This window comes from Chionomys nivalis, chromosome 18 (genome assembly GCF_950005125.1).
Source record: "Chionomys nivalis chromosome 18, mChiNiv1.1, whole genome shotgun sequence".
Taxonomy (NCBI): Eukaryota; Metazoa; Chordata; class Mammalia; order Rodentia; family Cricetidae; genus Chionomys; species Chionomys nivalis.
The window spans coordinates 34,429,419-34,454,696 of NC_080103.1; the positions used below are offsets into that span (position 1 = coordinate 34,429,419).

General features: G+C 39.6%; 1 protein-coding gene across 4 annotated transcripts; it reads right to left on the minus strand.

The window, feature by feature from the left end:
- Positions 1–533: 533 nt before the first annotated feature.
- On the minus strand, positions 534–24,908 carry Myoz2 (myozenin 2). 4 transcript variants are annotated; one of them, XM_057793809.1, is made up of 6 exons: positions 24,765–24,908; positions 24,134–24,223; positions 16,145–16,314; positions 8,553–8,682; positions 5,927–6,110; positions 534–911 (listed from the first exon to the last, which is right to left on the minus strand). In XM_057793809.1, exons 2-6 carry the CDS (start codon positions 24,207–24,209, stop codon positions 677–679), a joined length of 795 nt encoding a protein of 264 aa, XP_057649792.1. In that variant the 5' UTR covers positions 24,210–24,223; positions 24,765–24,908; the 3' UTR covers positions 534–676. The 4 variants fall into 4 exon arrangements, with proteins under 4 accessions (XP_057649792.1, XP_057649793.1, XP_057649794.1 ...); XM_057793810.1 differs by lacking the exon at positions 24,765–24,908 and adding an exon at positions 24,543–24,593; XM_057793812.1 differs by having other exon boundaries at positions 710–789.
- Positions 24,909–25,278: the final 370 nt, after the last annotated feature.

A 25,278-nucleotide genomic window follows, 5' to 3' on the forward strand; every position in this document is an offset into this window, starting at 1 on the left:
TGAGATTTGGGAACTTGGATTCTAAGAACACATCAGTCTTTAAAGCTGCAGTGGTATTAGGTTCTGTTCCCTGGACCATCACCTCCTAGTCTTAACAATACTAGACAAATTCAACAACCCATTCTAACTCAAGAACGTTAACAGTTTCAAACAAGTAAAAAACACATAGGCATTTATAGTTCTACTCAACAGCTAAAGAGAGCATGTATCCAAATGTGCTATGCTACATGGTACCGAACAGGAAGTACCTGACCCTCATCTTCAGCAACAGCATCTGTAGAGCATCTCACACAACTCTCGCCCCTCAGATAAAAATTCCTTATGACCCCACATACCCTACTGTACACTCTAAATCCAGTGTAAGTTTTCTGGAAAAACTCATTGAAACAAAGAAAACTTCTGCTAGTTACTTTTCCACCTGAGCCTTCATAATAAAAAGACTAGATTATGGAAAACAAACTGAATATGAAAATAAAGTTATGAAGGAATACAAGTGACTTAAAAGTTTTTTAAATAAGAATTTAATTGTTCAATTCAAATTAAATGTCATGAAATGAAAGTTACTTAACTGCCATTAAATGATTTTAGTAATGAATAACTTAAATGGCTTTGCCAGCAAGTAGGATAGCAGCAGCTTCTCTATGCAGAGCTTTCTGAGGCGTGTCTGGCTTCCCTGTCACAGGTCGTCTGATTCTGGCACAGTGGTGTCTTCTGTAGGTTCAGTTGTTATCACTACAGGAATATTCTCAGATATCCATCCCTTCGGAGTCCTGTTAAAGGACCGTCTGCCTGAAAGAGGATTGGCAAAGGCCATGAACCTGGGATCTGTCAGCAGTAGTAGTTCAAAATCTGGAACTTTGAATTTAACCATTTTTGATGCTTTTTCAAAACCTCCAAACGGAGTGGCAACTCTGTGGGAATCAAAAGAAAAGCAAATAATGATTAATATTCAATTTTTGATTGTCATAAAATTTCGTTGTTTTATGGACACCAAGTGATATTTTTCAGTTTGAGACCCCGGAATCAAGCGATTTCATTGAAGGTCCATACATTGATAGGAAAACAGATAAAGGACAAATTACTGCAAAGACCCTTTCTATGGACTCTTATCTTTGAACAAATCTGCTCCCTGAATCATTACAACCAAAAGCCTCTGTGCTTTTGCTGTCTGTAGCATTTCAGGTCTATCGTCCCTCCGACTACCCCTGCCAACACTCCCTTCATTAGATTCCTGGGCTAGAGGTTGTTTCTATTAACCGTGTGGTACTTGGGGTATGGTAGATTGTACTCTTCATGTATGCTTTTAAGATTATCCTCTGTTAGGGGCATCTGTGAACTCTTTGAAGGTGAGAAATGTGTCTTGTGTATATGTTTCTATCTTCATCTTAGAAATTTCAAAATTTGGGAAAAAGAGGCCATGAATTTGAAGAAGAGCAGGGAGGAGCGTATGGGAGGGTTAAGAGGGAAGAAAGGGCAGGGAGATATATCGTAATTAAAACATAATCCCCAAATAAGAAAACAAAAAATTTCAAAATTTCCCCATTTATCTCTGAATAAAAATCTAGCCTCTGCCATTGCATACAGGAGCTCAGATACATTTCTAACTTGTTTTACGTCAGGCATTATTTGCACATTCATTGGCAGGCATAGTTCTTAAAGACCAATGTGGATAATACAGTTCCAGATCTCAAGCAGTGAAGGGGGCATAGCAAATCAAACCAACACAAGAAACTATCTCACACTGATGAACTACGCAGCACATTTAAATAGGCTGATTCTGCGAATAACTGAGTGTTTAGTTTCTGTAGACTGAATCATCGCAAATATTTCTCTGGGAAAAAAATGACATTTAAACTACCTTCTTAGGACGAGAGCTTAGCCCTTAGAATGTAACAACATGTCCACGACAGGGAAGAGTCAAAGGCAGATAAAATTTTGGAAAGTTCAGGGAAAAGAAGAAGACCTATCTTTCTAAACTATTATACATTCTAAAAATATTATAAATTATTAGTTCAAAAACACTTGAAATTTTATATACTGACTTGAAAATTTTGTCAAACTTCTAAAACAAAATCATGTTTTGAAACATTCACTGGACATTGTCCATCGTGTTTGTTTTTCTTTGAACTCTGCAATATTGTTGTTTTGTAACAATATGACAGTAAGTTCTTATAATTGAGCCTATACCAATTTAAGTTGAGCCCTGATTTTTTAATCTATTATCTTTATTCACACATGTGACATGGGTTTCTCCTTACGTGTTGGATTCAGGCTTTTCTGTTTGTTTTGTTGTGCTCAGGGTCAAGCTCAGGACTTTGTGCAATCTGGCAAGCATCCTCCACCTGAATTACACTCCCATCATTGGGTTCTAGTTGGCCAAATGCTTAAAATGTGTATATTTCTAGAAACAGCCTCGGTGTTCCACCTTTTCAGTACTCAGCTATATTTTTTCTAGTAAAACCATATGCCTCCATTACCACTTATTGTCTTAGTCCACCTAAGAATACCAAATACCATAGGAAGAAGGTAGGGGAAGTGTGAGGGTGGGAGGGAGAGAGGGCTAGAATTGGTATACAAAATTGTTTTAAAAATAAAAAATAAGTTAAAAAAGGAATACCAAAGAGCAATTATGAAAATTATTATGAAAATCCATTGTTTCTCAGAATGTGCTAAAAGACTGTAAGAAGAAACCAAAGGCATCACCGTTACTCTCAAAGAAAGTGTAATCCCTTTAGAATCCAGTCAAGTCATCTTCCTGTAGTAAAGGTATGCTGTACTGAATTGTGTTGGAAAAGTCTCCCAGAATGTACAGGAAACAGAGACACAACAGATAAAACAAATGAGAGCTGACATTGAGGAGATTCAAGCTTCCGGCAGAATAAGAGAGCCGTGAGATCATGATTGGAACCAGTGATTGATAGAGTGTAGCTTTCTTGAAAGAAGTGAGAAGAGGCTCTAAGCCAAAAAGAGTCACCCCATTGAAGGGGGGCTGTGGATGAATTTGCTTGTCTAGGGGAGGAAGAGGGAGTGGGTCATTTGACTCACAGAGGGGTCATGAACCACAGGTTGACAACCAATATTCTAAGATAAATTGCTTAACGTTCAGGGCTTCCCAAACATTATACAAGATCAATTCATTATTAACATAGATGTTTAATGAATGCCTACCGGTCTCAGGTACCATTATAAATTCTAAAGTCATGGAAAAATAGGACAAAGTGGTACATTTCACTGGTGTCTGCGTTAAAGAGGGAGACTCATGGAATGAGAATGGATTGGCCATACAGGAGACAATGAGAAGTACCATGAAGAAAAATAAAACATGTTACTTATTATGAGGACGAAGAACACCATTTAAATTCACTCACCGGGAAGACTTGGTAAGATAACACAGAACCCTCCTTACCAATTTATTAATTATTTTAGACTGGAGATAGAGCTCAGTAGTAAAGTCCATGCCTAGCATGTACAAGGGCTTGGGCTCGGTAAGAACACGAAGAGAGGAAAGGGGAGAATGGGGAGGGGGAAGGAAGAGAGAGAGGGGAAGAGGGAAGGGGGGAGAGAGAGACAGAGACAGAGACACAGAGAGACTAGGTAGGAATAACAGAGGGAGAGAGAAGGAGAGAGAGAGAGAGAGAGAGAGAGAGAGAGAGAGAGAGAGAGAGAGAGAGACTAGGTAGGAACAATAGAGCCCCTAGCATGGCTACACGCATTAGATGAAAAGGCTGGAGTCTAGCATTTCTGAAGTATGCAGAATTAGGTCAAGTGATTTTATAGCTATTCCAGAAATAACATTTGCTCATTTTAAAATTATTCTGGATTAAATCTCAGAAGGAGTGCTCCCCAGCGCCCAGCCCACTGCTGAGGTTCTGCTCTAGTGCCCTATCTTCTCTCTTTTTTAACCAATGGCAGTTTATTTTCCCCAAGAAACCAGGAGTGGTTTTCCAGCCTTGCAAAGGACAATGTCCCTTTTGTTCCATCCTCCACTTCTGAGCTTCCACCACTGGTCCAGCGGAGGTTGCTGTTTGGAAAACAGTTTTCTTTTCTTTCCTTTGCAACCGCAGAGAGGACATCCTGTTGATTTGGGCTCCGTTACCCTCTCCACGGGCATGAAGGAGAGCACAGAAGCATCCAGAGTGGCAGACTGCCTGCAAGGCACTGTGGGTCCACGGAAAAACTCTGAAGCTTCATTCCAAGTTACTGGAACAAAAATGTCCAGTGGAAAGACTTCAAGTCTTTGTTTAAGATGAAATTATGTCTCTATAATTTCCATAATACTAACTTTTCAGAAATAGGTCTGAGTTAGATGGTTTTCATATCATGTCATCTCCATAGTGAATAATAAAGACTGTTTCTTTCAGATTCACAGATTGATGCTTTCTTGCTTATCCTGATGGTAGTCCATTTGTAAAATTAAACAACACTAGATGTATAATATACTCACAATAATTGTGATTTTTTTTCTGAAAGTTAAAACGTTTGCACAGAAACTTGAAAAATAAATTATTCTACTGGATAGTAAAAAAGTGTGCTATATTTAAAGGCACTTTAATCATAAAATATGTTCTATAGATGAGAAAATTAAGCTAAATATTGCACCTAAGATCATATAGCAATTTAAAGCACAGCCAGGATTTTTCTGTCTCTCAGTTTATTTCTCGTCTGTTAATGTAGCATGGAGTTTGAATACATATGAAAGGAATAAAAGAACAAAAAGATGTATTCAGAAAAGCAAGGGCTAGGGAAGATGGCTCAGCAGCTAAGGGCATGCCCCTCTCTTGCAGGTTTCTAGGCTCCCAGCACTTAAATGGTGGCTCGCTACCATCTGTAGCTCCAGTTCCAGGGGACCTCATGCTCTTTCCTGACCTCCGTGGGCACCATGAGCACACGCGGTGGACATACATCCAGGCAAAACACTCATCCACGTAAACAAAAGACACGCATCTTTTAAAAAGTCATTAAAGTTGTTCAATTTTTACTATGTGTTTTACCATAATAAAAAGTTGACAGAAACTTGCAATCATAGCGATGATTTGGGTCTAACACTGTATCATCCAAAAGGATTGACTTTTGTCACTGCAGCTGTGTGACTGAAAGGAGGTGGTGTTTGCCCGGCTTGACGCCGCTGACTGAAGCCACGTTGAGTGTGTTGAAGCTGGTCTACTGCTTGCTTTTACTCCAAAGGAGCGTGCTAACGATGTCTTTCAGAGATTCTGGAGTAGACAACAGGGCTTCTCCGTGAAGGAGCCTAATTCGTTCCTTCTTGTCCAACTCTCCAAACTGCTCAGTTCGGCTCATCCCCTCAGCCTTGTATGTTTTACCAGTGAATGCCTCTCCCCCCAAAATGGCATCAAATATTGGGTTTAGATTCTAAAATTTCCTTTTACTTTCCTCTGGGATTTTGGTCTTCAAGATATTTGACTATCTTCACAGCTTTTCAATCACTTAAAAAATATTTCACCTGCAAGGCAGTTCAACAGGTAAAGGCCCCTGCCGTTCTGATGACCTGAGTTCAATCGCTGGGACTTATTTGGTAGGAGACAAACAGACCCCTGAAGATTCTCCCCTGACCTTTGCACGTGCACTGTGGCATGCATGCTGACCTCCCACCACACAAACAATTACTTTAATTTCTTTAATTACTTATTAAAGAAATAATAATAAGTAAATGGTAACATTTAAATTTTTCATTATTTTTATGAAGTTCTTCGTACAGACCCCAGTGAATTAACCAGATAAAACTTTCTGGGTATTAGTAATAGCGCAAAAAATAAATGAATGTCCACTCAGACTTAGACACCTGTGTTTGTACTTAGATTATTTTAAGATCAAAGTTGATTTCCTATAGAGGATTCTGCTCCCTGTCCAGCAGTGAAAATGTCTGGGTTTCACAAATCCACCGAGTCACGCTGGATAACCGAGTTACCTGTTGAAGCTCCTGTAATCTGGCAGTTCTGCCTTTCCTTCGGGCTTGAAGAGTTTCGGGTACAGAGCCTCCAGGAGCTCAGGGTCGCCGCCAATGGCTTGTTCCCAGGGTGACTGGTAGTACTTGGGAACCGCTGTCGTGTTGAATCTTTCAGGAGGGATTTCCTTCAGGGGTCCAGAGTATCCTTTGGAAACAGAGCAAAAGGGAATCAACAGAGCGCCCTCCGTTTCTAAATGCCACCTAACGCGGTCCTGCATTTAGTGTCTCTTGCTGGGGTAAGTTTATGGTGCACATTTTCTATAAGTCACCGGAAAGCAGTCAATTGGAGACATTTAAAAACTCTTTTAAGCTTAAAGACTTTAGAAAGGACCTTACTATTATATTTTTCACCATCAATCATCATTATTATTAACTAACAATTATTATTCTAATGATTTGCTTTTCCAAATCATGTTATTTTCCCTTGACTATATATTACATTTATTTAAGTCAAACTATTATTTTTAAATGTGCTTTTTTGTTACTTTACATAAGACTCAAAAAGTTATTATTTTAAAGGATATCTGAGTACCCACTGTAGCCTTATTGTTATGAAGTTCTTCACACTTTAAAGTTTTTACCGAGCTAAAAATTTTAACCAGGCTGTGGTGGCTCATGCCTTTAATCCCAGCACTCAGGAAGCAGAGGCAGACAGATCTCAGAGTTCGAGGCCAGCCTGGTCTATAGAGCAAGATCCAAGACAGCCAGAGCTGTTAAACAGAGAAACCCTGTCTCAAGCAAAAACAAAATAAATTTAAGTATTAGCAATAATGCAAAAATGATATATAGACTACTAATGATTACTGAGAGAGGGAGAATTAGCCTCTCCCAAGACCGAGCCCCCCCCCAAAGTAATCACCCCTGAAGCCATATACACACAAACAAAAATAGACTTAATAGATTGTATTTATTCATTTTTTCATATATATGTAATGGTAATATACATATACATGCAGACATATATAACATATATGTAATAATTTTAAGAGAAAGCTATTAATTTGAGAGTGAAAAGGGGTTGCACATGGGAGGGGCTGGAGGGAGGAAAGAAAAGGAGGAAGTAATATAATTGTATTTTAATTTAAATTTTAAAATCAAATAAATAAAAATTTTAAAGATTAATCAAGTGCTCATTATATCTTAAAGACTATACTCATCATATTTAGTTCTCACCCCACCTTGTTTTCTTTGTTTTAAAGATTTAAAAACATCAAACCAAAATAATTAATTTTCTTTTTAACAGTGCAATAGTAAAATAAAAATGAACGAGTGAACAGAACGGGTGTGGAATTCAGCTGCCTACTATGACCCAAAAGCTTGCTTTCTGCCACAACTTTTGTTTGGAACTACTGAAGAACTTTGTTACCATATTAATCTTAGAATATTGTGCAGTTAATTGTATTTACTCATTCTTCTGCAGTGTTATTTTGGTATGTTTTTCTATGGCTTTTCTCAATGTGATCAATCAGAATGCTTCTAAACTATCAAGTTCAGTGGTGATTGATGTTCAACATATTTTTCTTTAAAGATTAAATATTAGTGAGTTGGCTCACCTGCATTCAAGAATAGCTCGTTACTACTCTGAGGAAAACCCCTACAGTGTTTTTGCTAAATTGTTTATTCATTTTCTAGAACCCAAGAGATATTATTACCCATTTCACAGTTCAATTGCGTAATTAAAAAAATCTACTTTGCATAATGCTTTTAAGGAAATATTTGAATTTTCAAAGACAAAAATTTCAGCAGATTATTTTGAAAGTTATCAATTAACTAATGTAATTTTTCCTAAATAGCTCTCTCAGGAGGTAATAATATTTCTAAATGATGCATATTAACTTAATAGGATTTGTTTTTAAAACAAATTAAAAGCTATGTGTTTTTTTGTTTATGAGTTTTGTTGTTATTGTTGATATTATTTGTTTCTTTTGAGACAGGGTCTTAGTAGCCCAGACTAGCCTGGGAGTCATAAATCTTCTGCCTTAGCTTTCAGAGTGCTGGGATTAAAGTAATGAGCCCCTTATAGCTAACTAAATCTATGTTTTCCAGACCGCATATAAATCCTTTCCGAGAACAGAAACCAGTGGAAAAGCTGACTACTGGGAGCTGTCTCCTGACCTCCACATGCACTCGGCAGAAGTCCCCCCCTCACACACACACAGACACGCACACTCATACACTCTCACACTCATACACTCTCACACACACTCATACACTCTCACACACACACACTCATACACCCTCACACACACTCATACAAGTGCACACATGCTGTCTCTCACACACACATCTATACACATGTACTCTCTCTTACACATACACACACTCAAATACACACACACAAAAAAAACCCCAAATCAATAAAAGTTTAAAAAAGGAATACCATGGACTGTCTGAAGGAATATATAACTATTATAAATATTTCACATGATTCTTTTCAACTTCAATTTTATTTTTGTCTTAAACTTATGAACAAAATATATTTAATGAGAAAGCCTATGCCATTTAAATGTCATTTAATGAAAGGTCAAGGAGTAGTATTTTTAGATACCTAGAAATTTTACTGTTCCACTTGAAGGTGGTTTGTTACCTGGTGCAATGTTCTCTGGATTTGGGGGGCTTCGTGGATCTGGGGTGTTGGGAGGAGTCGAGGGGGCTTGCTGTGGACCACCTTCAAGGTTGCTGCCATCAATTTTCCCATTCTGCATGGCAATATTGTGCTGTAATTGTTCAAAAGTAAGATGAAACCATTATGCACAGTAATACATATGTAAGCTTTCATTTGAATATCAAGAAATTAAACATAATGGCACTGTATTGTTTCTCGGGACCTCAGTAATTTACATTGCAATAAAGTTGAGCAGTTCAATAAAAACTTTTGTGTATGTCAGGCTATAATCCATTTGACAAAAATTAAAACCAAAATTAATTTAGCATTACTGTGTACATGACAATATAGAGCTTCCCCTCAATTTATTTGATTTCTGTTCATAACATCACTGCGAAAAATATGTTTACTTTTAATATCTTTACCAATCTAATAAAACAAAGCATATTGGCCAAACATTTGATCTAGAGATTCTTTTAAAAAATAATGTTTCTATTCATCTTTTGAGAATGTTATACAATGCATTTTAATCATATTCATTTCCCTCCCCAAATTCTTCCAAGATCCTCCCCCACTTCCTTAAACTTCACGCCTCCCCTTCCCCATTGAGTCCAACCTGTATTGGCCAACTGCTCCTGACTGTGGGGCTTGACCAGGTCAGCCAGGTGTCATGCTCTTAAAGAAAACTGACCTTTCCTCTCTCCGCAGCAATTAAATAGCAAGAGCTCCTTGGCTAGGGTTGGGACCTCGTGCCTACCTTCCCTCTCCCGTGCTGGGATTCTGTCTGGCACAATTGCTGCGAGTTTACAGGTGCATCTGTCCTGCTGCAGCCTAGCAAATGCCGTCCACTATGCTTGGCTGTTACAATCTTCCCACCCTCTTGTCTGCAAGGATTCCCGAGCCTTGTGACACAGATGCACCATTTAGAATGGAGCACTCTGAAGTCTGTTATTCTCTGCATGTTGACCAATTGGAGACTCTATGCTAATTGCTATCAACAGCAAGAAGAAGCTTCTCTGATGAAAGATGAACAGTGCACTGACCTATCACTATAGCAGTATGTCTTTAAGAATCATTTTAATGCTACGTCTTTTAGCAGAATATACTAGTAGATTTTCCCCTAAGGCTTCCTCCCCCCCGACCTTTGCAGTAACAAGTTCTTGGTTCCATTGACAGTTATTGTACTTAGTGGTTGATTACACCCATAAAATTTGTGCCCCCATTGCATCCATCAGTGGGCGTGTCTTGCTAGGCCAGTCATCAATGCAATTTGTAAGGTTCACAGCTGGCTGTGATTGGGTTGCTTTGCTCTAGCATAGCGCATTTCAACACTATGAGCGCTAGCCAGTAGGGATGAAGCTTCCAACTGAGTAATAGCTAGGTTTTCCCATGTTCTCTATGACTCAAGTATGTGGGGTCTTCAGTAAGAAGATCTTACTGTCAAATAACCAACAGCCTATAATGTTTTAACCCTCTTTGTGTTTGTGATCCTTTTTGATTGATAGTTTATTATATTACATCATATTTTATGGTAAAGTTTTAGATTGTTTAGAATATAGAAAGTTTTTGAATCCTGTGGTATTTGTACAACCATATACATACTATACCCACAAACAGAAAACCTACATATATTTAACTACACGGACTTAAAAGAAAAAAATCTAATTTTTTAAGCAAATAAAATTCTAAAAAGGTAGACTTCTCTTTTAAGTTTATTGTGGTAGTCATAATTCAGGATTTACTCTATGGCGACAAAATAACACCTGTAAAAGCTGGCTTTTTGTTTCCATTTTCTTAGCTGTAGTGAATTAATAAGAAATGAATGGAGCTAAGAAAGTATCTGTCGAGTCGTTTGGGCACATGCCTAGGAGTGGTGCCTTAGAGTGGTGCAGCTGGGTGCTACGGCAGATCTATTTAAGCTGGGTGAGAATTCTTCACAGTCATGTCCACAGTGAGTACGGGTTTTCCCTCCTCCCACATCTTTACCATATTTGTTGTCGGTTGTTTTCTTGTTCTTTGCTATTCTGAGTTGAGAAGAAATATCAAAGTATTTTAAATTTGCACTTTCCTGGTTCCCTATCGACGTTGAACATGATTAAAGACACTTCCTAGCAAGTCTGAGTTATTCTTTGGCGAACTCTCCGTTCAGAACCTAAGCCATCTTTAACTGGGCCGTTTGTTTTCTTGGCTCTGTTTTGAGCTCTTTATATATTCTTGGATCTTTTCTTATTTCAGATGTGTAGTTGGCAAAGATTCTTTCCCACTCTGTGGATTTCTACCCCCATTCAATTGATCAATGTCTTTCAACTGATGAATGAACAATGTACACAATGAAATATTAATTAGCTGTAAAAAATGAAATTTTCAGGTAACTAATTGATCTACAGGATATTATACTGTGTGAGGTAACTCTCAGTTTGTTCAGAAAGACAAACACCCCATTGGGGTTCCTTATTAGTAGATCCTTGCTGTGAATTTTTAGATGTGAGTGTATAACCTGGAGTAACCTCAGAAGTCAGGAAAGTAAAAAGGGACCTGAGGGAATTGGGGGGAGGGACGGTCTAGAGAGGGGGGTAATAATATATAAGGGCTGGGAAGGGATATATGGGAAAAACAGGGGAGGGACTTTAGCTGGGGAGGAGGGAGGGCAATAGAGAGGGAGAGAGAAGGCACAAATAACACCAGGAATATTTGAGAAAGCCATAGGGAATAATATTATTTTATGATTATCTAAAATTATTATAATATACACTTTAAATGAAATTATGCCACCTGGGATGACGATGCTCCTCCCAAAAGTCACAGGTTATTCATCAAAACCTCCAGGGCCAGGTCTGGGAAATGTCATTTCAAGCTGTCCGTCAGTAGTGTCCCAGAGAACCCCAAAACAATACAGGCGGTCGATGTTGCCCTTGGTGGTTACTCTGAGATTGAAGGGAAGGCACTAGTCACGGTGAGGACAGCACACACCCTGGACACAAGCTGTGGAGGTCTAAAGCTGGATTTGGCTTGGAAGTCTCCACTTTGGAACTTGCCCTCGAAGTTTCAGAAGGTGCTTCAGACCCAAACAGCACTCTAGGTCCTGACACAAGGCCCCTTCAGGTGTACACGTCTGCTCTGAATCTAACGGAATGCTCATTTTCTTCCAAAACTCCATATCGTATTAGTATCTTATGAGTATTTTGCTTGGATTTTTAGTGACTAGATCATCAAATCGAGCTAATTTCTTTTTGCCATAACGATATTAAACACCATCTTTTTCTCCACTTTAGTCTCCATGTGTATATTATCCTTGGCTATTTTTCTTACAAAAGCTATTTTATGTTTAATGACCTACATGTGTGTCCACGTATGGGCATAGCCTGTGAGTGTAGTTGCCTACAGAGGCCAGAGGGGGCTGCATCTTCTGGAGCTGGAGTTACAGGCAGTTGTGAGCTATCACATGGGTGTTGGGAACTAAATTTAGGTCCTCTGTTAAAACAGCAAGTGCTCTTGACTGCTGAGTCCTCTGCTCGTTGTCAAGCCAAGTCCTAAATTCTCCATGTCTATCTTCAATTTCCCTCTTCTTTTTAACGTAACCTACCAGAAATGCCACCACATCTATATTATCTCAACATTTCAGCAACATCTGTGATGTGGGAGCCCACTCCATGTGCTGTGATTACCATTAATGAGTAAAGAAACTACTTCGGACCTATAGCAAGGCAGAACTTAGGTAGGCAGGGAAAGCTAGACTGAATGCTAGGAGGAAGGAGGCAGAGTCAGAGAGAAGCCATGGAGCCGGGAACCCAACAAGTGGCTAGCTCCTTCTACACATCTGTACCATTCCTTTATGACTGCTCTTACTTGTCCTTGTCAGATTTTTGTTACCACATTCATGGCATTGTGAGCTCCCACTATAGACTTTTTAAATCTGGCTAGGCAACATTATCCTTTTTCTGTACTTATACAGAAGACTATTTATATCCAGGCATAGTGGTACATGTGCCTTTATTCTCGGTACTCATGAAGCAGATGCAGATGGATCACTGGGAGTCTGAAGCCAGTATGGTCTACACAATGAGTTCCAGGACAGCCAGGACTACACAGTGAAACTCTGTCTCAAAAAAGATTTAAAGGCTATTTTTAATAATTACTAAATATAAAGCACTTTACATTTGTATATAATTTGATGTTTTACAGTTTGGATTTACCATCTACCTCATGTTTTACTTAATGTACTGTATTAATATTTTACCAACTTCAACAGCAAACTAAAAGACCATTGAGAAAATGTGGGGAGGTAGAAAACATAATGGGTAAAAAAATCACCTGCTGTAGAGTTTCTAGAAGTATCTACGGAATGAATTTCACCTATGGGGACAGGAAAGCCTACCCATCTTCATTTTAGGGATCATGATTCTAGCCTGCTGGAAGCTTCTCCTGAGGCTTGCAATGAACAGGAACACCAACTTTGGTTAGTCATTAGCAGGAAGGGGGCCAGACTTCTATTATCATAGGTTAGTGTGCAAACAAAGCACCATGATGTGCCGCTGGTGACTGATTGTGACATAAGCCTTAAATTATTATGTTCAGCATCTGTACTTCCTGTCAGGAAGGTTGACGCGAAAAATGAACATGTGATTTTTTTTAGTTTAGTGAGGCTAGCTCTAAAGAAAATGAGACCAGAATAGAACATTATAGGCTAAAAGCATGCAAGTTAAAAACAAGTATGTAACACACATTACACGATTCCTGAAGTAATAACAAAAAAGGAGGGTTCACTGTAAATTTTACATCAAATCTAAAGAAATTGTTTTAAACAAAAAATAATAAATAAGTATTCATACTCCCAGTATAGCTTGGTTAGTCTTATTTAAGAATTGGGTTTTTTTTTCCTAAAAAAACAGATGTTTTTTATTTTGATATATTAATAAATTGGATAAAAATGAAATGTGGCAGTCTAAAATCATAACAAACTTAACTACTTTGTGAGGGAATAAATAATAAATGATGATAACTTAATAGCAGAAATGATGGCTTTGGTTATTGGGGATTTGATTCATAATACCATCTATATGAGATACTAAATATTATAATAACATGGGAATGATACAGATAAGTCTTTTTAGGGTGTCTGTAGCTCAATGGATGGGGAGCATAAAAGCATTCTCCAGAAAATGTAATCAATAATTAGGTTAATGGCTCAAGATACGTTAAAAGGCAACTCTGGCCTGGGAACCAGGCACTGAGGGTTTAGTCTTAACTCTCCTATCAACAATGTGATTAGTTAATTTACAAGTTTCTCTGCCTTTCTTAATTTCTGTTCTTGTCTACAAAATAAAGGGACTCACATCCTCTCTAAGATGCCATCTGACCGTACAACCTCTTTGTGACATGGTTTTACTTCTAAAACCTGCCTGAGGAATGTGAGGAAGGTCATGCGTGATGCCATGCAGGATGCCAGAGCCACTGCAGTGTGGAACATTGTTAACGTGGCAGGAATTTTTAAAAGAATGCCCACCCCTGTCCATAACTTACACCTTGGGCAAGCATTTATTGAGTACCTATTATGTTGTAGAAACTATATCGGAAATTCAAAGGCAAATAAATTCATCCTTTGTCCAGAGCTGATAAAAACATGCAGCATTTAAAGATAGAGTAATTACTGCCTTTACAATCGCTATTAGTGTTTACTACTCTGAATTATTTATCATTAAATTGTTTTAGTATGACTGCTTGGAATTCTATCAATCATTTAGTGCCCAATTTTCTTGCAACAGTAAAAAATTCTCAAATCATACATGTATTATAACTGAAAACAGATATATAAGATTATTGTCAACAACTTGAGATTGCCATGATGAGAGATTATGTTACGTTCATAAGGACAGTTTTAATCCCACGCACAATGGTTTTCAACTGTGGGTTGCAGTCCTTTCATAGGGGTTACCTAAGACCGTTGGAAAATATAGGTATCATACAGTTCATAATGGTAACAAAATTACAGTTGCGAAGTAGTAACAAAAATAATTTTATGGGTTGGGGGCTCACCACCACATGAGGAACTGTATTAAAGGGTCTCAGCATTAGGAAGGTTGAGAACCATTGTCACAGATCTTCTTCAAAGCAGTAGTTAAGTGCTTGCAGCATAAGAGGGAGTCATGAAAACAGACATTATTCATTTACTGAAATGTCTGAACTTGCAGGTGACTTTGCAAGGCTTTCTTTAATCCACCTATTTCACGTTGCTTCATAAAAGGTCTTCTTAGTTGTTATTTCTTTATGAGTGCAGTTACATAATAAACCGTCAGATAAGTGCAGATTATTTCCAGCTCATACTGAACTAGCCGCAGATATCTTCTGAGAGGAGAGGATGTTGTGAATAGGATAAAATAGCATATATTTACCCATGATTTCAAGCAAAAAACCATTCTTCGCAAATGTAAATACTGTAGTTGAGTATGATTTTATGTCTAGCTGAATTCACAATTAAAACTAGAATTAAGCTACAATTATCGATTGATTGATTGTAGTTCTGGGGATTGAATGTGGGGCCTTGAACAAGCCTGGCAAGGACTCAATCCTTGCACTAAATCCTCAGCTCTCAAAATCTTAATTTAAGGCTGGCCTGGTGGCACAGTCCTTAGGTAAAAGAGGTAGGCAAATCTCTGTGAGTTCAAGATCAGCTTGGTTTACCCAGAAAGTTTCAGGCCAGCCAGGGCTGCATAGTGAGACTCTATTTTAATTTTTCTTTCATTCAGCTCTTAGTAAGTATAACAAGGAAGTAAGTAATAAAAATAAATAAAGTCATTCTGCCTTAACTGTTTACCTGTCTTTAATGAACTACCTTCTCTACAATTTCTCTCAAAGACTGCTTACATAAACATGATGCTAACACATGTAAAATCTGATTTTTGTTAGTTGGGATAAGGTCTCACTATGTAGTTTCGGCTGGCTTGGAACTCACTAGATAGCCCAAGTTGCCTCGAACTTGGGAGGGATCCTTCTACTTCTGCCTTCAGAACGCTGGGATTACAGGTGTGCAACACCACACCCAGCTGGAAAACATAATTTAAAATGGTTAGGTTTTGATGCTTACTAGCCCACACAGTTAGGTCCATGCTGGCTTTGTCATGACCATGTAGAATAAAAACTTTGCGACAAGGCTGATGGAGTTAGCTGTTCTCAGCATTTGCAGGGCAAGGATGAACGCAGCAAAAACAATGCCTATCCTTGCTTTGTGGTCCTCTGTGTGCTTTGGGAGTGTTTCCACCACAAACTGTAGGTGATAAGGCTTGGAAACATCCGGTACCAGTTCTCTCCACCAGTTTGCCTCCTAGCAAAACAGGCCAGTTCCTCAGTGCCAAATCTACAGCTCACACTGTCCCTAGTGAACACAAAAAGCATTCTCATATTGTACATAATACTTCCTTTATTGAACCACCTAAGCTACTCATCATCCTGAATAAAAAGGTCTAATAGAATCAGCCGAAAGTAGAGACGTAGAGGAACTTGTTTGGGAGCCTGGTAACACGTACCAGCTTAGGTATGTTGTTAATTCATTTAGATACTCACGGTCTGGTTGTACCTACATTTATTTGTGCCTTTGATTCATACTGGAAATTTTCAAAGGTGTACTTGTCAGATCTTCTTTGACGCATCTTAAAGAGTCTGGCACCACGATTACCGAAATGGGACAACTCTTCTATCATGATGTCTCTGGGGATACTGACTTTTTTGCCCAGGTTCATGCCATCTACATCTGGAAAACAATATTTACATTCATGAAAATCCAAAAGAAAGCATTTTAAGACACGTTGCTTTGTTTTATAATTTGCTTCCTGCTCTACATTTTAATAAGTGATTGATATGTTCTTCAGTAGGCTGCCCTCAGAGTCCATCCTGGACTCACATTTTGGCAGTGCATGATCACATATGTTGCTTATTTTGTCCAAACCTCTATGTCCTCATCGCTAATGTTCAGCTAATAATAATGAGAATAATAATTACTGCAAGGAGTTGGTATTAAATACAGCTCAATTATATTTAGTTACGCACATGTTACCAGGCACATAAGAAAAATGAATGAAAGTTAGCTATCATGCTATTAGTAAAATTTAAGCTTTCCATTTTGTGACTTTTCAAACAGAACTGCTTCATATTTATATTAATAAGCTTTGCTTTTCTCCCCCATGTTTTTATTCGTCAGCTTGAGCTTTGCCTAACCCTGAAGTGCATGTGTGCTCCCTCCAACTCCACCGTCTAGTCTTGGAGAAACACCATTCGTGCTGTGCCTGGCCCCAAGCACCCTGCATGAAGGGGGGCAGGTATGAAAAGTGGAGCAGATATCTTTCCCATCTAATGCTGCTTCTGTGGATCTCTGCACTAGAATATACACACAGTTACTAATATGTCCATTGTATCCAAGGCCCTGAATCACAACTCTTTTATGGTTTGAATTTTCTTCTGGTTTTAATTTTTTATGAAACTTATATTGTAAATACAGGAAAAATTTTGCAATGAGTGTTATTCTTAGCTGAGAGTGTGGGTATATGTCTGTAATCCCAGAAGCCAGAAGTGGGTGCAGGATAATTTGTTAGTTCATTATCAGCTTGAGTTACATAGTAAGTTTGATGTCAACCTGGGTTACATCCAATATTCTGTCTCAAAATAAACAAACAGAAAATCAAAGACAAAAGATTTTTTTCTATCTCTGATACTAAAGAGCTTTCCCATAAGTCAAGAGAGATGAAATTCTTCGACTTTCATTTATTTTGATTTTATTTTGAGACAGATTTGTAGCCCAGGCTAGTCTCCAACTCTTGATACTCCTGTAGCAGCTTTCTCAAGCTCTGGGCTTGTAGGTGTATCTCACCATGCTAAGCGCCTCCAAATGCTTTTAGAATCAGGGATATATTTCTGTATAAAGCACAGAATCTCTTTGCCACCAAAAAGTTTTGTGACGTACACAGGGAGAAAAACTGGACTGTTAGGCAAATAAGTATTTATTTTGATGAGACAGAAACTGTAGTGGAGGTGACAAATTACTGAGACGATCAAGCTTTGAGGAGCGTGTACTGGAACACAACTGTCCTCAGTAGGGTGACAGATAGAATGGGACAAAGCCAAAGGAATCGATGCAGGGCTTATGCCCTGGGTTTATGCAGAAGCCTATGGACGAGGCTTCACAAGTCAGCTCTGGTCTTTTCAGATACGTAAAGCATCCCATTTCCTTTGTTGTTTACCTAGCTGCTTTCTGCTATCCTTGGCTAAACATGTGCTGATCCATATAGCTGTTTTCTCTATACATTCTTGCTAACATAAGAACAAAATTAAACATAGTATCACAGCGCAGGACAAGAGAAGCTGACCTAGAAGACCCCTGATCAGGTCCTTGATAAATAGGGCATAGAGGAGGAACTGGGAAAAGAAAGTCCTTGCCCCCAGCTATAGACGCATTGGGGTCATAAGAAGCAGTTGCTCCTTTTTAGCAATTCAATACAAGCGGCCACAAGGAATCAATGTGCACCCCCAGCTACCAGAACTTACCAGCCCTCAGTGGAAGAGCACACCAAATAACTATCAGCAGCCACAATCGAGTGTTGCTTTAAATGTATACCATGAGAACAGCAACACAATGAACAAAACAGGCAGCTCTTTACCAACTCTCAAGTTCTTCGTTGCCTCCCAATATGGATCGTCTCAATGTTCATTTCCCCTCCCACTCCACAGTGGCCGTGAGTGACTGAACGGCTTCGGGATGCTAAGCTGGGGAGCACTGCATGGAAAACGAAATATTGGCTGGGACGTATGCTGGTTCACAGACCAGACTCACAGATTTTCAGAAATTCTACAAGGCAGCAGTCACACAGTGGAGACACAATCGTTAAAATTCAGAGAGAATCCAGGGGTACTGATACACACCTGGACTCGGGTGGAGGCGAAGGCTCAGGGCCTCAAGGTCAACTTAAGTTCAAGACCAGTTTGTACCTAAAAACTTGTGCATGCACACACGCATGCTCGTATGCAAGTGTGCGCGCGCACCACACACACACACACACACTATATATATATATATACACACACATATATATACATATATATATATATATATATATATATATAGTTATGAATGTAGCTCACTTGCCTAACCTACGTGAAGCCTTGTTCCATTCTCAGCAATGAGTAGAAAGATCTTCTGGCTATGTATAGTGGTATATATCTCTGTTATCTTGCATTCAGCAGACAGAGGCAGGAGGATCACAAATAGAAGGCCAACCTGAGCTACAACAGTGAGACCATGAGCAAAAAACAACAAGTTCCATAATTAGCCAAATCACAGTAAAAACAGCAATGACTATTTAAAGGTATCGCTCTTTAAGTGGCTGGCTACCTTTGCTGTTATCCAAGTGGTCTTGAGGTTGTTTGTATCTGTTGTAGCTACATGAGGAAAATCTGAAAACACTATAGTGCTTGCTATAAGACTGCTGTGTGAGTACCTATGTGGTGTTGCTGTTGCACACTTCTTCCCACGCTTCATTCAGTGTCTCTATGATGGGAGCTTGACGTTGGCCATGGTAAGCGTACAACACAAAACATGGCAAACTCCCAACCAAAGCATCGCATCCCTATGTCAGGGATATATTAGGCAACATCCTTTGCATAAACAGACAAGCTGAATTCTCAAGGTTCCCCCCCACACACTCTTTAAAGTTCAGTGTATGATGTCACAGGTTCAGAACTGGCTGTGAGCTGAGAATCCAGTGAATGATCGCTCTCATTATTCATAACTTTCAGTGCAGAGTGCTGTCTACCCCTAGGCACACAGATTCCAAGCTCAGGTGTCCCTGCCCTTTAGTGTTACCCCAGGACGGGGTTTTAACTGGGATTTTAACCTCAGTGCCCGAGCGATGAGACACATCCTCGCGCTCATGACTTAGAAGGTTGTCTTTGAGGCATTAGGTCATCCATTGAAAATAAGATTGCTAGACATACTTTCCAACTGTGGTCATCCCTAGTGATATGGAACTGAAGTCGGATCCAGTCTTCTAATCCACCGATGGACAGTTAAGGCCGAAGATCTTTTAAAATCGCTTGCTCATGCTTGTCAGGTGACTGCAATCTTAGTAGGATGTATCAACCATAGGAGGAGAGCTGGCAGAAGCTCACTTTACTTAGGTGGTCTTACTGATACAAAGAGATGCTTTGCCACACTTGCAAAGGGCTCCATCTACAAGTAAGTCTACTTACACTGTATGCCATATAGCATATAACAGAAGACATTGTAGTCCAGTCTGTGATCTTGAATAATGCTTGAAAATTTTTCCAATTAATAAAATTTTACTGATAATTTTTTCTAAATGAAGATGAATTTGAAATCCATTGAATGAGACACTTTGCATTCCTATTTCAGATATCTCTGTGTCACTTTGGGGACATTTTGTTGTTGTTGTTGTTGTTGTTGCTAAGGTTTTTTGCTTTTGAGACAGAGTCTCACTATATGGATCTGGCTAACCTAGAACTTACTACGTTCCAGTAGTCCAGGCTGCCCTTGAACTCACAGAGATTCAACTGTCTTTTCCTCCCTGGTGCTGGATTAAAGGTATGCACCCCCACCAATGGCTTCCAATTTAAGTTTTAAGACGACTTATAAAGCCTTCCCCATTAATGTGTGATTAGCTCTAAAGATCTGTAAATATTTAGGAAATCCCATTACCAATGTTCTGAGTTGCACAACAGCTCATCCGGTGCTGCCTGCAGACTGCAGGAGAGGAGCCTCTTACAGTGAAAGGCTCTGGATTTGTGTGAAATGGGATTCAGCTTTGTTCTCTGAAGGACCTTGATCAGGTCAGGGGCTTAGACAGCGAATCCTCAATGAGTGACTACACACCATTTTTCAAAATAAACGATGCTCTATTTCTCCTTGACCTTACGATAGTGCTGATGGAAAAGTTAAAGGACTATCACAAACCCATGTGATTGCTCCTCCCCCACCCCAAGTTTGGAGATGTACTAGGTCTTTCTGGTGTCATTTTGATACTGAAATCTTGCTTGACAGGAAAAGTAAAAACCGATCCTTACATGATCCTTCATCTGAAAGGTTTTGGGCTCTAGAGTCCTGGCGATTTCTGTCCATACGATTATTCTATTATTATTCCTTTTTTGTTACTGATGGAGAAACAGGCTCATCCATTCCTGCCTTCAGGCAGCTCAACAGATGTAAACACAGTATTTCTGAGCTAGACGCACCAGTGAAGCCATATCCACACAGTTCTCCCTTCAGAATTTCAGACCACAAAGCTGAACTCTTTCCCTGAAATTACAAAAATCACCAGCCTGATTCTCCTCAGTGTGCCCCAGGAAAACTCTATAAAGAAAAAGACAATAATCCCCAAAGCATATAACAACAAAGCCCTCCCAGAGGGCAGGAGGAAAGCTGCAGGGGGCAACCAAGCCAGCACAGTAGTCCCCAAAGTCCCCTTTCCTGTTAGAGGCTCTGACTCTGACTGGCTAGTGACATCACAGTCCTGGTCCATCCTGCGGCTATTTTCGCTCCAGTTCCTTTCCTGGCCATACTCTAGAGTGCTTGTCCTTAATCCGTTCTGATGACCCCATCTCTTCCTTTGTCACTCATCCCTATCCCTCCTTGTTTAGTCTTCAGGTTTGAAACGAGTTAAAGAGTGAGCGAGGATTACAGTGAGGAAACCCATAGAGATTCAGGTAAATGGCACAGGGTCATGGGTAGGGACTGTTACGGACTGTCTTTCCTTGTCCTCACAAGATTTCTTCATTCTTGCATCACAGCACTTTTCAGATGCTCGCATAGATGCTGGCAAACACAGCTGGCACGCTGTTGTGTAGAGCACGGAGGTTTTGTTACAACAGTAATACAAGACCACTTCCCCCATTCAGTCCTCTCAGGCCGGTAGGAACACAGTGCAGGACTAAGGTGAGGCCGACAGGGCAGAGAGCCTGGAAACAGGAAATCCATTTCTTCTTTAACATTTGCTTATTAAATCTCTTGGTCTCTGTCTGTCTCTGTTTCTCTCTCTCTCTCTCTCTCTCTCTCTCTCTCTCTCTCTCTCTCTCTGTGTGTGTGTGTGTGTGTGTGTGTTTATGTGTGTGTCTGTGTATTGTGTGGATTCCAAAGATTGAATTCAGGTTCTAAGCCTGACAGCAAGCTTGCTGAGCCATCTGGGAGGCCCTAGACACTTTTATCAGCTTTTCGTTGGACATGTGATGTATTCACTTCTGGTGTATAACGTGACGCCAAATTACAGTAGGTCCATACCGAGCAACAGCATAGGGAAAACAAATTGAAAACCTCGCTCTACCCAGTTAACTCTAGTCCAGATGGGTAGAATTTTTCACTAATTCTTTCAGGCATTTTGTCCTTCTAATAGTAAGAGGGGTAGAATGTGAAACTTGCCCTCTTATATCTCCCTACTCATCTCAAAGTGTCCCTGGCTATGGTCTCAGCTCTACAAGAACTGCCGTTGGCTGAACCTCATTCATTATTATTGTTGTTTTTGGAGTGTGGTAATAATAACACATAGTTTTCTAATACTTAATTCATTCATAGGTGCAAGGAGACTAATTAGTCTTAAAATTAAGATCAGAACTCTAGCATATATCATTTTAAACTATCCAGATGTTTCATAGCTGCAACATGTTTTAAAATACGCTCATCCCCACCATAAATGTTTTCTCTGAAGTCCATATCTCATTTCTACGTCTATGGAAAAGGTGACGACATTCCCCAGCTGTAGTGTCCTCGACTCCCTGCAGCATGCAAATAGTTAAGCTCCATGCAAGACTCTAGCGGAAAGAAAAGAAAGGAATTAAGTATTTGTCCTGCTTCAAACTATATAGTTGTTTTATCTTGGATGAGTCTGCTAATCCATCTTATCTAGAATATTCAACATCATAAAGCCCAAGTCTGGGGCTCCTTCTACCTGGGCTGGAGCTCATCCAATGTTGGAGGGAAGGCCTTCACATAGCCAAGGCTTCCTGATGGGGAGGTTATAGTGTTCCCCATTGATATATAAGTGTATTTTCTTTATATTTTCTAAAAATAAAGCTTTCAATGGTTATATTTATAAAAAATTATGAAAATACAATTTTACTTTTGTAGGTATAGGCAAGCAAATAAAGAGCAGAATCTGACATATAATTTGAAATGAGATTATATTAAATGGATTTACTTACTTATGATTATGTTGTAATTAGATGGAGTCAATTGTGTTCAGGGTGGTATGGACTAAGACAATTATGACGATGACATAATGGAAAGTGATTTAGCCAAAGCCTGGTTTTACAACAAACAATTTAGTCCCAAACTTAAGTTATCATCTGATTTTTGCCATATTGACACAAACAAGTAAATTATTGCCCAAAGTAGGACACGATACACACAAATTTAAAAGCAGCAGGAGGGTTCGAAACTTTGGATTGATATAATCTGGTTGCTAGGCCAGAATTACTCTTATTAACTCTAAATGAATTTAGCATGAACGTAAAGCCTGGGAAACAGGCAGAAGCCAGCACAATGACTTGACAGCAGAGAGATTAAAGGCGAACCATACCCTTTCAACATGACTGTGGTATGTGGCCGGTATGTAAAACACTTTGATTGGTAGTTCAGCTTGCTTTACGGAAAGGATGATGTGAAACACTACACTCGGCATGGTTTCCAGATGCCTCCCCAGGGTTCATGCGTCTAGATGTGAATATTTTCACGGTGCAGCTCCCCACTTGTCAGCTGAATGACCATGAAGGGACACCCTGCGAATTCCACAAACCTGTCTGGAATGGTTCAGATCAGCCCTGAAAAGGACCTGTGTATTCAACTCAAAAGTTAACAGGATGCTCATTTTCATTCATGAGCAAAATAAATTTGCTTATTTCAAACAAGTAAAACGTAAGACCTTTCATAATTATTTGCTAGGATTTTAGAATAATAACAATATTATTTATTATTGGACTAATATCTTACATCTATCATATACTACAAATAAAGTTGTCTTGAGGTTAGAAGAACCCCATTTTTTTCAGAAAGCAAAATTAAAAGTAGATTCTGCGTGCAATATATGTTAGTAAATCAACTGCTGAACTCGAATACGAGAGTCAGGTTTAAACAATGAATACGAACGCCCTCGCTGTCAGTTGTTTCGTTTTGAAAACGTTAGAAGGCAGAGAGAACCTATTTTAGAGTTTTTGATGTAACATGAAGTAAAAGAAATCAAGATAGAACAACAAAAAACCCACAGGGCTGTATGAAAATTATCTACAAAGCAGCGGAACCCGTAAGCATCATGCTCACTGATCGCGCGAGGGGCCGGGAGAATGCACATCAGCTGTCAGCCTGCCTCATTCCTTTGGCAGCAGCTGCCCATCTGAAAATAGCTCCACATGAGAAAGGAGGGCTCCAAAGGGATCCATGACCATAGGTTTCTCTACAGCACCCCGAGAGCCTCACGTTTGTTATGCTGGGTGGGAAATGAACGACAGAATAGTCACCCCAGAAGGGACCTCTACTTATGCCACGCCGCATTAAGACCGTGACGAGGTTTTAGGGGTACCGTTTCCGTGGATTTCCTTTGTGATGGCTGATGCCTGCTGCTTCCTTTGCTTCACCATGGCACTGTGTGATAGCATGGTGTTTTGATTCCCTGTTGAAAATAAAGGGACACTGTTTGAGACGGTGTAAAGAACTCGTTATGACCATCCTTTCTGCAAGAGAACATCTTTCTTCTTTATTAAGACTTTATCATTGCTTTTAACTGAGTGACCACCACATACTGCTTGTCTGTCTGCAGTGCATGGTTTTCATCAGCAACCCATGTCCCAGGGGACAGAGGACGACACAACCTCAGACCCCTTCTTTCAGTGTGTTGACCACTTTGCACTGAGAAGCAATGAAAGTGCCAGCTTCCTTGTGCTCCCCCTCTCTCTCCTACACTTTAGTTTTTTGTTTACATCTGCTAGTACTTTTCTCCTGGCTGTCATCCCACCAGCATCAGAGGACATCCCTTCCAGCACCCTCTGAGACCGAGGAAGAGGCCAGCCTCAACCAGAACTCTTTGGTGCTAACGTTTCAGGTCGGCATCAACAGCCTCCTTTTAGAGCAAAGAATGGCAAATTTATGAGTCACAACTCTGGACCTCTGGGGACCACTGACTAATACGACATTTTAGGAAACAATATACTCACCTTACTGTCAGACTGCACTTTTCAGCAGGGGTGGGTCCCAATTGTAGAGGAAAACGCTGAAGGTGGAATATGATGGCACTTGGGCCTGATGGGTTTTATCCTTGAACCTGGAACGGCATGGTCCCTAGCTCTGACTCAAACTGGGGACTGAGCCTCTCTGAAGAGACTGGCATCCAGCTGACATCAACTGACTATATATAGCACCAAATACTTTAGCTACTCATATCTTCCTGGCAAAAGGGAGGGAGAGGGAGAGATTAAGTTCTCTCTATTGTGTTTCTGGCCTGTGAGATAGTTGAATGGAATGCTCATTAAAGAAGAACGCTTTTAGTGAACACCTTCTGTTGGAAGAGACCACAGCCCAAATGGATTTTAAAACATTTTAAAGATATAGGTAGTTCTTATTCTATACCGTAGTTGAGGCGACAAGAGACAGATACTAATTAGAGCAAAATGATCACTTATTCAAAATCAAAATGAACTGTAGGGACCCTGGAGAGATGACTCTGTGGTT